At 39.3% G+C, this 15,845-nt stretch overlaps 2 protein-coding genes across 2 annotated transcripts in view; one reads left to right on the top strand and one right to left on the bottom strand.

The window, feature by feature from the left end:
* The window catches only part of abcb6b (ATP binding cassette subfamily B member 6 (LAN blood group) b), a 135,850-nt gene extending 134,323 nt beyond the window's left edge, over window positions 1-1,527 (top strand). Inside the window, 1 exon segment of the mRNA XM_089133313.1 lies at window positions 3-1,527. Within this exon segment, the coding sequence (XP_088989439.1) occupies window positions 3-37 (35 nt within the window). The 3' untranslated portion in view covers window positions 38-1,527.
* Window positions 1,528-1,852: 325 nt separating this feature from the next.
* On the bottom strand, window positions 1,853-14,171 carry LOC120486950 (uncharacterized). The gene is made up of 7 exons (XM_039683104.2): window positions 13,518-14,171; window positions 10,016-10,237; window positions 8,671-8,841; window positions 8,385-8,516; window positions 8,133-8,302; window positions 4,355-4,591; window positions 1,853-3,210 (listed from the first exon to the last, which is right to left on the bottom strand). The coding sequence occupies exons 1-7, from the start codon at window positions 13,981-13,983 to the stop codon at window positions 3,025-3,027; spliced, it is 1,584 nt and encodes a 527-aa protein (XP_039539038.2). The 5' UTR covers window positions 13,984-14,171; the 3' UTR covers window positions 1,853-3,024.
* Between the last annotated feature and the right edge of the window lie 1,674 nt (window positions 14,172-15,845).

Raw genomic sequence — 15,845 nt, 5'->3', positions numbered from 1 at the left:
CATAGCAGAGCGACTGAAGCTGATGGAGCAGCGATGATGAATGATGATGGGTGAAATCAATCAGGAAAAATGGTAAAAGAGCCCAGTGAGCTCTAAACTTCATCTCAGACAGAGGGGCACCAGACTGCACAGAAGTAATGAACTACGAAGAGTGTTTCTCAGGGAGCAATTACATAGGTCTGCTTAAAGATCAGCCAATCATCGAGTACCTCTAGATATGTTAAAGGGATTGTTCACCCAAAAATAAATGTATGTCATCATTTACTCACCCTTCATTTACATGTCATTCCAATCTCTATGACTTTTTTTTTCATCTGTGGAAAATGAAGACAATATTTTGAAGAATGATGGTAACCAGACCGTTTGGTCCTTATATGGAGAGAAAAAAAGAAATTTCTCAAAGTATTTCCTTTTATTTCCCACAGAAGAAAGTCGTAGATGTAAATGATAATAGACTTTATTTTTTTTTATTTTTTTATTTTTTTTGGTGTAGTATCCCTTTAATGTTTATGAAACAGCAGTAGTATAAAAATACTGTCATGTGGTGACTATTCAGACATTTCTGTTACATTGTGTTTTTATATCACTTCCTGTGTTTACACTCTTATTCGTCACAGTAGACTTGAATGGAAGTATCTCAACTCAGGGTCAAAAACTTTCACCAAAGTGTTAATGCTTCACCAAACCAAATAAACAACATACTCCTCTTTACACTTGATAAAGCAACAATCATATCTCTGTTGTTAACATTTATAGTTTTAGATTTATTTTATATATATATATATATATATATATATATATATTCAGTTTTTTATGGAATATACTCATCTACTGTACATTAAACCAGTATTTCAATATAATGACATACTGAACATAAAGGGATAGTTCACCCAAAAATGAAAATTCTGTCATAATTTATTCACTCTCAAGTTGTTCCAAACGTTTATGAGTTTCTTTCTTTCATATTTTGAAGAAATGTGGCGATCATACAGTTGACGTGGTAGCCATTGAAATCTTTAGTAGGAAAAAATACTATGGAAGGCAATGGCTAGAGTCAACTGTCTGGTTAGCCATATTCTTCAAAAGATCATATTTTGTATTTAACAGATCAAAAAACTCATAAAGGTTTGGAACAGTTTGATGGTGAGTAAATTATGACAGAATAATCATTTTTTGGGTATGTTTGACATACAGTAAACTTTTCGTTTTGGTGTCTTTCTATATTATTTGGAAAAGTTTTGTTTTTTTTGTATTTTTGAACTTTTTTTTTAAATTGCTTTTTTAAAGGTGAAAGATATTTAAGTGACTAACATGAACCATGGAAATATTCAGGAAATCAAAGAATAGTCTGACTCTGTAGCCTGAAGATACCCTCTAATCATTCTGGCTGCTGCATTTCATGAAAACATTAGCAGAATTTTGCAATGTTTTTTATTTTTTATTTATGTGGATTGTGCACAAGTTGGTCAAGTACTTCATTTTAAAACAAACGTTTGTAAATAAATACAACCCTGACTATGTACAAAAGTTAATTTATTTAGAGTATTTACATCTTTTCAATCCAGCTACAGTTTAACACAAAGTACATGTATATTCCTTTAAGACAATTGACATTACAATTCATTCATTAAGTAGAAGATGACAGATATATTTACAGGATAACACATTTCTGAACTATACAAAAACAGATATTTATCTGTAATGATTTAGGCTTAGACGAAGAGTTAATGATTGACTACACTGAGGTTTGATGGAGCTTTGACCCGCTCACCTCAATATATAATGGGGAAATCAAGAAGGAAGTGGAGCCCATGTGGAAGCCGATTGAAAAGTTTGGGGATAGTACGAAGTACTAATTTTATTCAGTAAGGATACTTATATTGATCAAAAATTAGAGAGGCATTTATGATGTGACTTCAAATGAATGCTATTCTATTTAAACTGTTCTCAATAATGTTTCTTGAGCACCAAATCAGTATATTAAATAAAAATAAATTAAGAGATTTGTTTTTAAATAGTAATATATTTTACAATTTAACCACTTTTACTGTATATTTGATCAAATAAATGCAGCCTTGTTGAGCATTAGAGCCTTTTTAAAAAATCTTACCGACCCCAAACTTTTGAATGTTAGTGTATGTTCAGAAGAGAGAAGATGCGGAGACTGCGGAAAAAAAATGTCGTCCTACTGTATGTAATTTCTAAAGAATGTGTATGAATTCCCACAGGAGCTGGCGTGGAGCCTGAAATACCTTCTCGTCACTTGTCAACATTATCATTGGTTGGCGTTTAAATGTTTGCGGTGATAAGGTAATACTGTGGACAGAGTGGTTAGTTCAGCGTGGAATAAGAGGTCTGACTTAAGTACATGCTTGCAGAGCCCAGTGTCTGCTAGGGTCCAGACGTGGTGAGGGAACATTTCTCATTACTAAATCATGCTGGACCGCCCTGTCCCTAATTGACAAGGAGATTTGTCCTGAAATGTTCAAGTGAGTGCGAGGTGTGTTTCAGAGTGGCCTTGTCACCATTGTTCAGTTCCAGGCGCGCCCTGTGCGATGACCCACAGAAGAGCACTCTGGTAAAGGAGCCCGGATGCCCCTGCGCTGAACCCCCGCGGCAGGCGGAAAGAGGAGAAGTTCGCAGGGGACGCTCCCCACGGGACGCCTTCTACGGGAGCGACAAGCAGCGGAACTGAGGTTCACAGTGAGGACATGTCAGACGCGTTCTCTCTCTCAGTCCTGCATTACCGTCTCTTCTTAAGCACACATTATGCAGTCTCCGTTCCTCAACAGCTTGTCAGGGTTTATGTGCATCTTTGAGGTGAATTAAGTGCCAAAACACAGGTAGATCTTGTGTGTGTGTGTTTGTGAGAGGAAAGAGCTGGTCATGGATTTGAAGTTTGTACATTACACAAAATCATACTTCTAGGACTACTCGTTGGTGCTGGTTTTCCATGGAAGTACTCCACTGGAGTGTCCGAATTATGTATTGGAAACAGAGTAGAGTTGTGAAGTAGAGAAGTGGTCAGTTGCTGTTGTCAGTCTTGGGCCGTTTTTGGTACCACAGAGCTGTAGGCAGGTTCTGGCAGCCCATGTACTCCTTCCTCATCTCTGCCTCGGTGAGGGGTGGGGTGGAGTTACATGGAGCACCGGCCAGAGTCACGTTCACCAGACCCAGAGCAGCATCACGCAGTTGGGACGTCACAGAACTCTAGTGATGGATTAAGTGAAGAGAGAACCAATTTAAAGTCTCCAGCCCTTTCAAGTCATAAAATAGCTTTGTGTGGAAAACAGACAGAAATACGAACCAAAATCTAAAATTTGCATTGATTACAAGAATAACACATCAACGCTCGGTACGGCTCAGTACGGTCTGGCTCGGCGGGGCACGGTTTGGCTCGCTTCGCTTTTCCACTGCGTGGTACGACTCGGCTCGTCACGGCACGGCTCGGTTCACTTTAGCGCGGTTGCTTTTCCACTGCAGTTAGTACCGCTTTAAAGTGGGTGGAATTATAGACTGATCAATAACAGCGGTGGCTGTTACTGGCTATTAAAATCTAGCGTGTTTGGTTTCTCGTGTCGATTTCTATTGGTCGCAAATACAATGACGCTGGTACTGACGATTCTGTCTGACCAATCAATGATCTGCAGTGTTTCACGTCACATTTAGTACCGGTACGGTACTACGCTTGGAACCTCAACAGACCAGGTACCATATAAAGCAAACCGTACCGTACCGTACCATGCAGTGGAAAAGCGCCACAAGTGAGCCGTACCGAGCCGAGCCGTACCGTACCATGCAGTGGAAGAGCGCCAAAGCGTGCCGTACCAAACCGAACTGTACCGTACCATGCAGTGGAAAAGCGCCAAAGCATGCCGTACCGAACCGTACCGTACCATGCAGTGGAAAAGCTCCATTAGCAGAATAAAGTACATGAGTTGTAGGATGTAGGTCATCATGAACGTAGAACTACTGTACTTTGTCATTTTGGAGTTCGATTATCAGTTAATGTTAATTCAACAGTGAACCTTTCATTTAATATTAATCTTTATATTCAGTTAATAAACATAGATATGTCCATTGTTTGATGTTTTCCCTTTCATTAACAGTGCAGTAAATTGTAAAACTACAATTATTAATAAATACTACATCAAGAAGCATAACGGACTGTTTTTGCACAGCTAAAATTACTGGATGCGGATGATTCATACGAGGTGTGACTATTTACAAATGGTCACACCTGCTTTTACATTTAAAAATAAGGTGAATACCTTTTTTGTAGATTAAAAAAAGTTTAAATCTACAGCCCAGATTCATAAGCTATATGGCTGTGTATAGGCTTCTAAAGTCTCACCTTACTGAGGTGGTCTATGAGGCAGTCAGATGGGTGCAGAGAGGACCAGAACTCAGCTGTTTGCACCCAGGGCAGCCCGTTGAGCAGCACGACATTGACGTGTTTGAGAGATCCCATCAGTCTCTTGCTGAGGGCCCCACTGTAGCTCTGCTCCACAAAGAGCAGCACCCGGCTGGCCTTGCAACCGGCTAGATCTGCCAACAGTTCCCCCACGGAGTAACGCTCCTTCAGATCTGCCTGGAGAAAAAAAAAAGCATCATATAGAGCTTTCCTGTCATACATTATGTTTTATTAAAGGGTAATTCCACCTCTGGAAAGATGAATGTGTATTTAAAATGGGTAATAATTTATGTAGAAGAAATGTAGAATTATTTTTGAATTTAGAGCTTTCTAGACTGAGAAAAGACAGAAAATGTATTTTTGGCTAATGTGGATGAAAGACAACAACTCCCAGAATGCCCTTGCTTCGCTGCCCTAGGAGGCCACGCCTACCGGTAAACACACAGTAGGTAAACAACAAGTCTAGGCTAGTGAGTCTCCGTGATGCGTCTGCCTGAAAATGCGTTTCGAGATTGCCCAAAATGTCCGGGATTCGGCTTTTGTGTTGTACAGTCGTCATTCACCATGTTTACTGTGGTGAGCGGGACGAGTGAGAGCTGTGTGGAGAACGACGTGAGTCATGTTTACTCTGGCGAGCGGGGACGAGTGAAAGCTGTGTGGACTGGAGAACAACGCGAGTCATGTTTACTGTGGCGAGCGGGGACGAGTGAGAGCTGTGTGGACTGGAGAACGACGCGAGTCATGTTTACTGTGGCGAGCAGGACGAGTGAGGGCCGTGTGGACTGGAGAACAACGCGAGTCATGTTTACTGTGGCGAGCGGGGACGAGTGAGAGCTGTGTGGAGAACGACGCGAGGCCGGTGGCGTGATTACCGATGAGCGGCAACTGACACGTAAGTTACTGGTCTTGTATCTCTCACGGAGGAGCGGGAATTTTCTTAGCAATGTTAAAACCCACATCAACAGATCACTTGTTTAGCGTTCATGTAAACACTACATTCAGATTCAGCAATCAGAATGAATTCAGTTAGATTAAAACAAAAGCTAACTTGCATGTAAACAATGCATGGCGACTGCAGAAAGCAAAAGCTGAATCCCGGACATCGATGGCCGGACATATCCGGGAAAAAGAGGATGGTAACACCTAAAGCTACAACTCAGCTTTTTCCACAGGATTCCTCTTCCAAAAAAGATGTGTAATCCCAATCCTCCATAATGCATCCGTCTACGTATTCAGTAGCTTCGTCTATATTTTCAAAACATTTCTGCGTTGAAATCAAACGCACTGGCACTGATCTGTGATAGGTCTGTTAGCGCATTAGGTCCAACCCCCTATGTTTGAAAGGGTGAGATCTTGTGTTTGTAGTTTTTCCCGAAATCCCCTTCTCTTACACTTCCTCCTACAATGACGTAAAATGACGATTTTTGCGTCATTGTAGGAGGAAGTGAAAAGGGTAAATAGCAGATTTCTCTCGTCTCAGGGGAAAATGTGAAAGTGTTGGACGACCATTCAATAGTATGACTGGGTTTCTAACAATGGAAAGCTTAATGCAAATGGGTGGAGTTGCCCTTTAAGTTTCCCTCATAATGCAATTTATTAAAGCAGCAATCCATTAAAGTCTATACATTACATTGATTTTATAATGGGTAAGGGCTGTTCTTAAGATTATAAAAAAAAAATCAATTATGAGAGAATAACATAACATCAATTTTATATTTTCCCCCATATCTTTTAGTTTTCTCTTAATTAGTTTTTCAGTTTTATCACTAAAATGACTGTAAGGAACTTCAAGCTGACATCCATTTGTCCTCACATTCATGCTTGTGGCAGTTGTTGAAATGAACAGTTTGTCAAACTCTTTCTACTTTAAGAAGAAATGAGCAGCTTTCCTGTGGGAAGCCGAGCGTCTGGTGGCCCTGATCCTGTGTGGTCCTTGTCTCTCAAGCCCCCCTTTGTCACTACATCCCTGTCTGGGGATCAGGTTGTTGCCTTTGTCCCTGGAGAGTCTGTCCCTTTTGTCATGGAAGGGTGGGCTTTACTGCGCAGTCTGCTCCCTTCTGTTTGCCCTACTCTAAACATATGGCCGGGATTACTGACCACCTTTTTGCAAAGGATTGTGGGATTTTGGTGAAGCAAGATGAGAGTACTTTAAAAAAGCAATATAATTAAATGTGCGCACAGTTTCTGGAATGATTGTATTAAGAAAGGGGCATGGAGTGGATGGCTGATCTATTGTGACTTGATAAAAGGACCTGTCTGTGTTTAGTAATAAGATTGGGGATTTAAGATTGTGCCATATTTCTCTATGAAACTCGATCTAATCTCTCTCATCTTTCTTGTTAAGTGAGGAGTCTGCTCTGGGATGTCATGTGCATTAAGGGAATAAGGTTTGATAAAGCATCCCCTTCTTGGATGTTTGCTGCACAGGTGGCGTTCTCATTAGCAGCACTAAAAATACTGGTAACATAAGAACCTCCAAAGTGCAGAGTGTCTAGATATTCATCCTTTCCGAGAAATGAAACCAAATGAACGGATGAGACTAAACCAGAAGTCTTCTTCCATAGCGTAATACTTTGGTTAGTGGGCACATTGAAGTGGTGGGCTTGGGGAAACACGTTGGATTAATTTACGGGAAGATAAGAGATTCCTAAACTCTTCTTATTCATCTGTCCTCTCTGTGCATCCAGGAACCCCACATTTAAAACAAATCGACCTCAGTACCTTCAGAATAACATAGTAGGCCTGAAGGTGAAAATACGATCCTGTTGCAAGAAATCCACTGAGCTAAGAATTTTATTTTATTTTTTCAACAGGGTTTAATTCATTTTAGAGCTAAACGGTGAGGTTCTGAAAGTTAAATATATATATATATATATATATATATATATATATATATATATATATATGATCAAAACAAATAGAAATAAAATAGAAATCTCCTCCATTAGAAATGTTTAACAAATAATAATTATGGTAACGATAACGAATAGACCATTAAAAACAGACATACTGTGATGTCCGAGATCCAGTGACAATCTGTTATTTCTGTTATTTCTAATAAAAAATAGGGCTGGGCAACAATTAATCACAATTAATCGTATCCAAAATAAAAGTTTGTGTTTATATAATACATGCATGTGTAGTGTGTATAATTATTTTGTATATATAAATACACACACACATGCATGTATATATTTAAGAAATACTCCTATACTCCTATACTAAATATGACTATTAATATTTTATATATTAATAATACATTTTTCTTAAATGTATACATGCATGTGTGTGAAGGTATATATTTAAGAAAAATGTATTATGAATATACAAAATAATTTTATATTATTTTATAATTTTTATATAAAATATTTTTTTATTTATATTATTTTATATTACGTATATACAAAATAATTATACACACTACACTCACATATATTATGAAAACACAAACTTTTATTTTGGATGCGATTAATCGTCATTAATCATTGCCCAGCCCTAATAAAAATGTAAATCTTTGACAAAATGAAAGAGAAAAATACTTTGGGAACCGAGGCCACTGTAAAGATTGGGCTGATTGTTGTGATCTGTAGTGATTGTTCATGTTTTTTTGTGACACTAGAAGTTTGAACATTAACTTAAGTGTATCCAGTCCCGATGCAGTACTAGTTATATTACAGTACATGACCATCGGGATGTCTGATTGGACGCACACACTCACAATGCCGTTGTTATTGCGGTCCCAAAGCATCATGGTGCCGTCATTGCGTGTGGGACTGTTCAAGTACAAAACCAGGGAATCCACGCAGTGCTGCTTTCGGCAGATGTAGGAAATGTGATTCCTGATCACCTCTTTCTCTGTGGCTGGATACATCCCCTCTGTCTCTTTAGCTGTGGAAATAAAGGCATTCACTGGACCTGAATGTAAAGCATACCTCAATAAAAACTGAAATGTCTTGAAATGTTCTCTGACCTGCTACCTGTCCGTTCCCAGCAAAGAACGTCTTTATGTGGTCCTTATGGAAGCCGTTGTTCCTCAGCATCTGGTAGAAGAGCTGCAGGTTCTGCGCATGCCGCTGGTATGTTATCTGCTCCTGCCAGCCACCTGCACGTGCACGGGTCAAAGGTCACGTAAAAACAGCTGCATTCCTGAGACAGCTGATAAGTCCAAGTATTCATCCATCCAGCATTTCAAACATCAATAAGCGGATCTAGGGTCAGATCATACAAACGAGTTCTTTGAGTCTGTGTTTTTGTACCTGACAAGAGAACCGCGTGATCACAGGTCTGGTAGAGGCGGCAGGACAGGTGTGTGGCCAGGCGTTGCTGATGGCACCGTCGGGTGTTTTTATTGAGCTCGCAGCTGGAGATGGGCACGCTGGGGCTGGTCAGTGGCAAAGGCTGTGGGCATCTGGCAAAGTCTGGGTGATCTACAGCAACAACCACATCACTTAGCTTTAGGTTTCAAGTGAGCAGGATCGAAAAAGTAGGAGAGAAGAATTTCATGGTAACTTCATTTTTGTCATTTTCAAACTCAATAATGACATGGTTAATATGACTGTGGCCACATTTACCATTCAGCAATTTTTTTGCGGTTGAAATTGAGTTATTTCTATAGGAATGTGCAATTGGGAATTTTGAGTCACTATCAAAATCAAAATGAAGCAGTTTAATTTGAGCAATCAATAGACAAAACCACAATAGAGCGAGTTGTTTTGCAAATGCCTTATTAATGAGCATATATTTAATTCAGCTGGCCATTAGAAAGTTATTCAACTGTGCTATAAACTGTCATTTATTTTCTGATTATTTTTGCCTTAAGATATTAACAATGATCAGTTATTAAGGGCTAATAATTGGGATTATAAATGGGAATTATTAAACAAAAACTTGAACACCTACAAATAGTTTCTTACAGTAGGTGGACAACCAGAATGCCACTTACCGCCACAGCAAAAATAAACCAGCCGTATTTCAAAGTCGTTCGCGAAATGACCACCAGGTGACCACCAATTAGCAAAACGTAATTATGTAAAAAATAGCCTACATTTTAAATAGAATATAGCTTTAAATATAATATAAACTTTATAGCAGAACATTTTTTGAATCAAAAATTAAAATTGGCCTATCTCGCAGTCAGTGAAAATAAATTGGGTGCTTTCAATGACACTACTGAGGAATGAGAAGATGGAAGAGCGCTTCTCTCACGCGCGCGCACACTGACTGCTGAACAACCCATTCTGGGCATTTCTCATAGAGAAAAGTTGTGGTCGAGTGGTACAACTTAGGTTCAATCATTTTGATGACACTGTTTCAAATCCCAAACAAATCCCAAATAAGCATGGTATTAAAATTACCATGCATTTCTAAATAGGTGCTAGGAAATCACACTTGTCTTTGTGACAAAAACAACAAATATTTTTGGCAACACTTTATTTTAAGGTGACGTGGTTACATGCATTTACTAAAGTAATAACAGTAAATTATGAATAATTACAAAGTAATTAACCCTATTCCAAATCCTTGCTCCAACTTAGAGTCTGTCATTGATCTTCCAGAGATAATTAAACCTGTTCAACTTCACAATTTGCAATGCTGACTCACCTACACAGCGCAGGCGTTGTGTTCGGTTGCTGTCTTTCACTCCCACAACCAGAGGGAGAAAGTGAATCTCACAGAGTCCGCTGCTGTGCTCCACACGGCTGAGTCTGGCCACTGTGCTCCTGCGGGCCCTGGCTCGGCTCGCCATGCGATCGCTACGACTCCTCCTCCGCTTCAGCTGGTTCTGGCAGCGTGTTTTCACAGCCATCGTCAAGCATTCCTCCCCTGTGTATATATAAATATATATATATAAAAAACTTAATATACAAATACAATCAGCTGGGGTTTTCAACCTAAGCTCCGGAGACCCCCAGGGGCCGCAAGGGATGTCCGTGGAAAAGCCTAGAGAAATACTATTAAAAAAAGTCAAAAATAAATAAGACTAAAATCGATTAAAAAAATTATTTTAGATTTGTAATATTGATTTTTAGTGTATAAATTGGGTGATTTATAAAAGACATATGCCTTTTAAATTTTAGTTCGGGGGTCCCTCACACAAGGGTGATCATATTTGGGGGTCCGTAGCATCTAAATTAAAAAAAAAAAAAAAAGTTGGATAGTTGCATGTTGAAACATTTATCCAAGCAACAATCCCTTATAACGAGTTTCCGTTTTATTGCCTGGTGATCATTCAAGAACATGCTGGTGTCAATATTTGCGTGATGTTTGTGTGAAAACCCCATGACCTGGATAAATGGGAATATTCAGCTTCATTTGTCCAGGGTTTATTGCTCCGCCGCTGCCATGTGATCGTCCACCTGGCTTTAATAAGAAAGAGCTGCCTGCAATGCTAATTTCTACCCTGAGAAAGTGACAAAGAGAAACTGTCCTTTCAGAAAAGCAGTAATAATGACTTTTAAACAGGCATAGCATCAGTCTGGGCAGAGCAGCTTGCATTCCTTCAGTAATCTGCCATAACTCCAAACTATCTCCAAACACATGCCGCACTTTGGCTATTGACGCCAAGCAATTTTTGATCAGTTTCACGCTGAGGAAGCCTGAATTAGACAGCGGTGCTGGAGGTGTAATCACAAGCCATTATAAATCCATTTCACTTAACAACTAAAATTGCCTCTCATAATGAAAGGTTTCCTTGGCAGGCCAGTGATTTGGGAATGTGGGGTAAGAGAGCATCAGTAGCTCTAATGAGTCTCTCTCTGTGGTCAGTTTCATCCGGAGGCCCATTACAAAAACACAGAGAGACTTAGGATGATTTTAAATGTGGCCAGAGCTAAACCAAGCTTTTCATTCCAGTCTCTGATTATCACCACATCTTCAGATGAGATGGTCAAGCTTGGACACAGCGAGACTTGAAAACGATTCCAGACTTGAACTGAGTCACACAAGCCTTGAGATCAGAGCATTTTTTGTTTATCATTTCTATGTGTCCGCTCATTATATCCCTTCCTGAGCTTACCAAATATATTTCTCGAAACTATTTCATTTGAGGAAGGCTTGAGGACAACATGTGTGCTTAGTTTTCATGAATTGTCTTTAAATGAGAGTTTATTTAAATATATTTACATAATTGCCATGTCTGTGTCCAAAGCTTAAGGCAGATTCATCGGAGACGTTCCAGAAAAAAGTTAAGCGGCACAACTGTTTTCAACATTGATAGTAATAAGAAATGTGTCTTGAGCACCAAATCAATGTTAGAATGATTTCTGAAGGATCATGTTTACAACAATACTGTTTTGCTGTATTTTAGATTAAGCAGACTTTTCTAAAACATTTAAAAATCTTAAAGAGCCCAAATTTTTGTACAGTAGGCTAGGAGGAATGATAATTTGATGGAAAATATCATTTGTAAATAAATGTACTTTTTTCAAAATTGATTTGCACTTTTTTAACCAAACACAGAGGATTATGGGATATCATAGCCAGTGAGGGACACATCTGTGTTACCTTCAAACATTCACCAGATGAAGACATCTAAGCCAGGGTATTGGAAATGGATATCTCTTGATTCCTGTGTTTCATATTGAAATTAAATGACCTTTCAGTGAGCAGTTCTTAAAATAGCCTTTTTTTCCCCCTAAAATTAAGAAATTAAGAAAATTTGATTAATTTAAAGAACCTTTTCCCACTATAAAGAACCTTTTAGTGTAATGGAAATGTAATGGATTTAATGGTTTAATGGATGTTAAATGTTCTTCATTAAGCCATGTCCATAAATAACCTTTATTTAAGAGCATAAAAAACCAGATGTGTTAGACTAAGCTTTTATCACAACAACTTTTCTTGCCTCTTTCAGCAGTGATGGCACAAATGTTCAAGTTTAGCGATGGGTTGACTTGTGCCCCTCACTATAGTGAACCGGGGGGCACAGCTGGGCTCTGAACCCAGTGTTAAGAACTGAACTCTCAGTCAGGAATAAATTATTGACCGCTCTTATTGTGAATGCATGACTCTCGGCTCAGTCGTGCGTCTGCCCTCCACTTTCCCTGCAGGGGGTCCTTGGCCCGACTTCCTATAAGAGCGGATCCTCGTGCAGACCTCTGATTAATTCACACAGCTTCATGTCACCTTTGTTTATGCCCTGAAGTGTTGCAAAAACATCTAAACTGGCTTTTTATAATTCACTATTGAAATCACTGAGGAAGACTTTTACCCAACTTACAGTCTGATCTAGACCCTTGCGTGTTTGCACCGTTCTGTGATGCTTTACTGTTGTTCACTTCTGCAGGATTTCCTGTTCCTTAGTGCCCATCCTTTAAGAGTTTCATTTCAATGGATAAAATGTAAATAAGTATAGTTTGTTACAGAGTAATTTATGCTACTTATCATTAATTGTTTTGTGCCATTTTAGCTGCTGTACACATTATTATATGCATAATTGATTATAATGATATATAATGTCATTATAATTAGTAAGGTGTCCTGATTGAAGCTAATGTGCACTAAAACAGAAATAATCTTTTGGAACTCTCAAACACATTAAATCATACTGGTAACATAAAACATAGGCTACTTTCGGTTTGGAGGGTCTATATTGTTGACATGTTTGTACATGGCTGGTGGAAAAAGTCACATGACCAGATTCCCTTTAAAATATGATACCATCTGTATCAGAGTACAGTAAAAACATATTTGGTATAATGAATGTATTGGGTCTCATAAATCATCGAGTGAGCATAGTGGTCACATTGATGGCCATTCACATTTCTTCAATTGTTAAATTCGATTTCAAAGTATTGTTACGTTTAAACTAAAATAAACTTAAAATAACTACGCATTTATTCCTCGATGATATTTTTCGCTGACAATATAGAGTCAAAACAATTTGGGTCTTAGGCTACTGTTTTGAATCTTCTTTCATTGGGCTGAGAGTTGCTCATGGGAAAATAGGGAATAAATAGCCTAGCCTATTGTTTATTTATTGAGTTCAGAACTATAAAGCAAAACTGGCCATATGGTCATTTTTGTAAATTCATTCACTAAAGCAAATTGTCTGCACTTATCATTTTAAATCACAGGTTTGACAGATCATATTCGGTTCACTCACCCAGATAAATACCGTCCATATGAGCACATTTCTTCTTGGTTATGTTGAAGTCCACATAGAACAGAACGACCGGGTGTCCAAAACTCTCTCCGGGACTGGGGTCCAGAAGCAGCACGGCGTCATGCGCGCTCGCGCCTGGGTACAACTCTTCATTCGTCCTGCTCACATCATCCGCGCTCGCGTCCGCCGAGAACCCGCTGTGCTTGGACTGCAGCGCACCGCTCGAGTAGGAATCCGGCAGTATCGCGAGCACTTTCCCCGAGCCGGACTCGGACACGTACACGACCACCCCGCTCAGGTGCAGGTGGGACACCTTCTTGCATTCGCTCTCCGGTAAGGAGACCCTCCGGCACAGGTTGAGCTTCAGGTACTGAAGCCCAGTTCTGACCCAGCGGTCCAGACGAGACCCGCAGCACTCGCCAATGAGTAAAGCGCAGATAAGAAGAGGAATGCACTGGAGCTTCATGCTTTGGCTGTGTAAAGATCTATCTCGATGTCCTCGTTTGTGTGTTTTAGGCAAAGTTACTTTTAAAAGAGCTTTGGAGGTGTTTGTTGGACACTCTGGAGTCTTGTGAAGTTTGGAGAGATGCAGCTGTCTTCATTAAAGGTGCTCAGAGCAGCATCCAGATGGAAAGTAATGTGCTGGAACTCCATCCCACAGGCTCTGACATGCTGTTAAACGGAGGAGGGAGGGAGGGAGAGAGAGGGAGAGAAAGAGAGAGAGAGAGGGAGGATGGAGATGACTGTCAGGTAGCCTAATTCCCGTTATCAAGAACAATAAGACATTTTAAACATCATACACGTTTAAGTTAATTTGATATCGCAAGATAGTTTTATATTAAATTTAGCAATTTCAAAAATATCCACTTTTCAGTTATAGGCTATCAGTTACAAATTATTTAAATGTCTATATAGCCCAATATAAAGTAGTTAAAAAAACGTGCTAAAAAAGATGATGACAATAAGACAACTTTTTTTAGGGGACACTTGAAGGTACGCTACTCGGGGGGTGTATGATGGTAACAGTGTTGCCGCATAAGGGGAGAGAGGGACAAAATGCTTCCCCCCCCCCCCCCCCCCATGATATTATAGCTACTGCTGTTTAAAAAAGTATTGTCCTTTGTTGACGTAGCCTATTTATTGGCTGTTAGAGTTTTTTATGAATTTAATTGTGATAGTAGCTGACTAGCCTAATAGATGAAGGTGATATAGCCTAATTTAGCAAATAATGAAAATTTGAATAAAAAGAGGGAGATAGAAAGAAACCACATACCTACTACATTTGACCAGAGAGTAGCGCTGTTTTCTCATTTATTTTGTATTAGTGCGCCTCCACAGTCCACACAGTCAACTTCACTACAAGTTGACCAAAAAAAAAAAAACTTTTCTGACCAGTAAGTATTTTCTCGGGTCTCCTGCACATTAAACCGTAATTGATTAATCTAGTAGCCTATTATTTTACCACAATGACCTTTACATGTCAAAGGCTCAAGGAAAATGTTATTTCTCAGTTCATGACCCTTTTAAGTATACACTTACACAACAGAACACAACCTAAATTAATAATCCAGGCATTCCTTTATATTCTTAGATATGTTCCCCCTGAGTACTGTACTTCATGGAGATGGCCTAGGTGTGAATTGTCTTGACTCTTTCCATGGTAATGTAACCCTATCCAGTGTCATGTCATGTCAGTCTAGGGCTCAGGCTCACTGAAGAAAAGATCTGATCAAGCTCTCTCTCACCTAAGAATCTGACATGATAGCACAGCATTGTGATTTCATGAGGGTTGCTGAAAGGGTACAAGCTTATCTTTGGTTCAGCTTGAAAGGTAGGCCCACATTGCAGAACTTAATCTATAGCCACCAGGGTATATTTAACAGAATGTGTGTTCTATAGCTATAGCAACTATGTTTGCTTTGTTCAATGTGTGTGTGTGTGTGTGTGTGTGTGTGTGTGTGTGTGTGTGTGTGTGTGTGTGTGTGTGTGTGTGTGTGTGTGTGTGTGTGTGTGTGTGTGTGTGTGTGTGTGTGTGTGTGTGTGTGTGTGTGTGTGCAACATCATGGTGACCTGCTGAGAGTTTGAATTGCAGGTTGTTTGTCACTATGCATATTTAATTTTAAGTGCATGTGAGATGGTGATACTGGGTTACTTCATTCTGTAAAAGAGTTTTCAATAACTGGAAAGGATATTGAATGAGTTTAGTCACACTCAGGCTTTACAACAGAAAACTTCCATCGGAGCTTTTTTTCATATCTGGGGTAAAATTGTTCTATCTATCTGTATTTAAATTAAATTTATTTGTATCTATCTATCTATCTATCTATC

Source organism: Pimephales promelas, chromosome 7 (genome assembly GCF_988280905.1).
Source record: "Pimephales promelas chromosome 7, fPimPro1.hap1.1, whole genome shotgun sequence".
Classification (NCBI taxonomy): Eukaryota; Metazoa; Chordata; class Actinopteri; order Cypriniformes; family Leuciscidae; genus Pimephales; species Pimephales promelas.
Note: the sequence above shows the minus strand (reverse complement) of the source record. Positions and strands in the feature narration are given on the sequence as shown.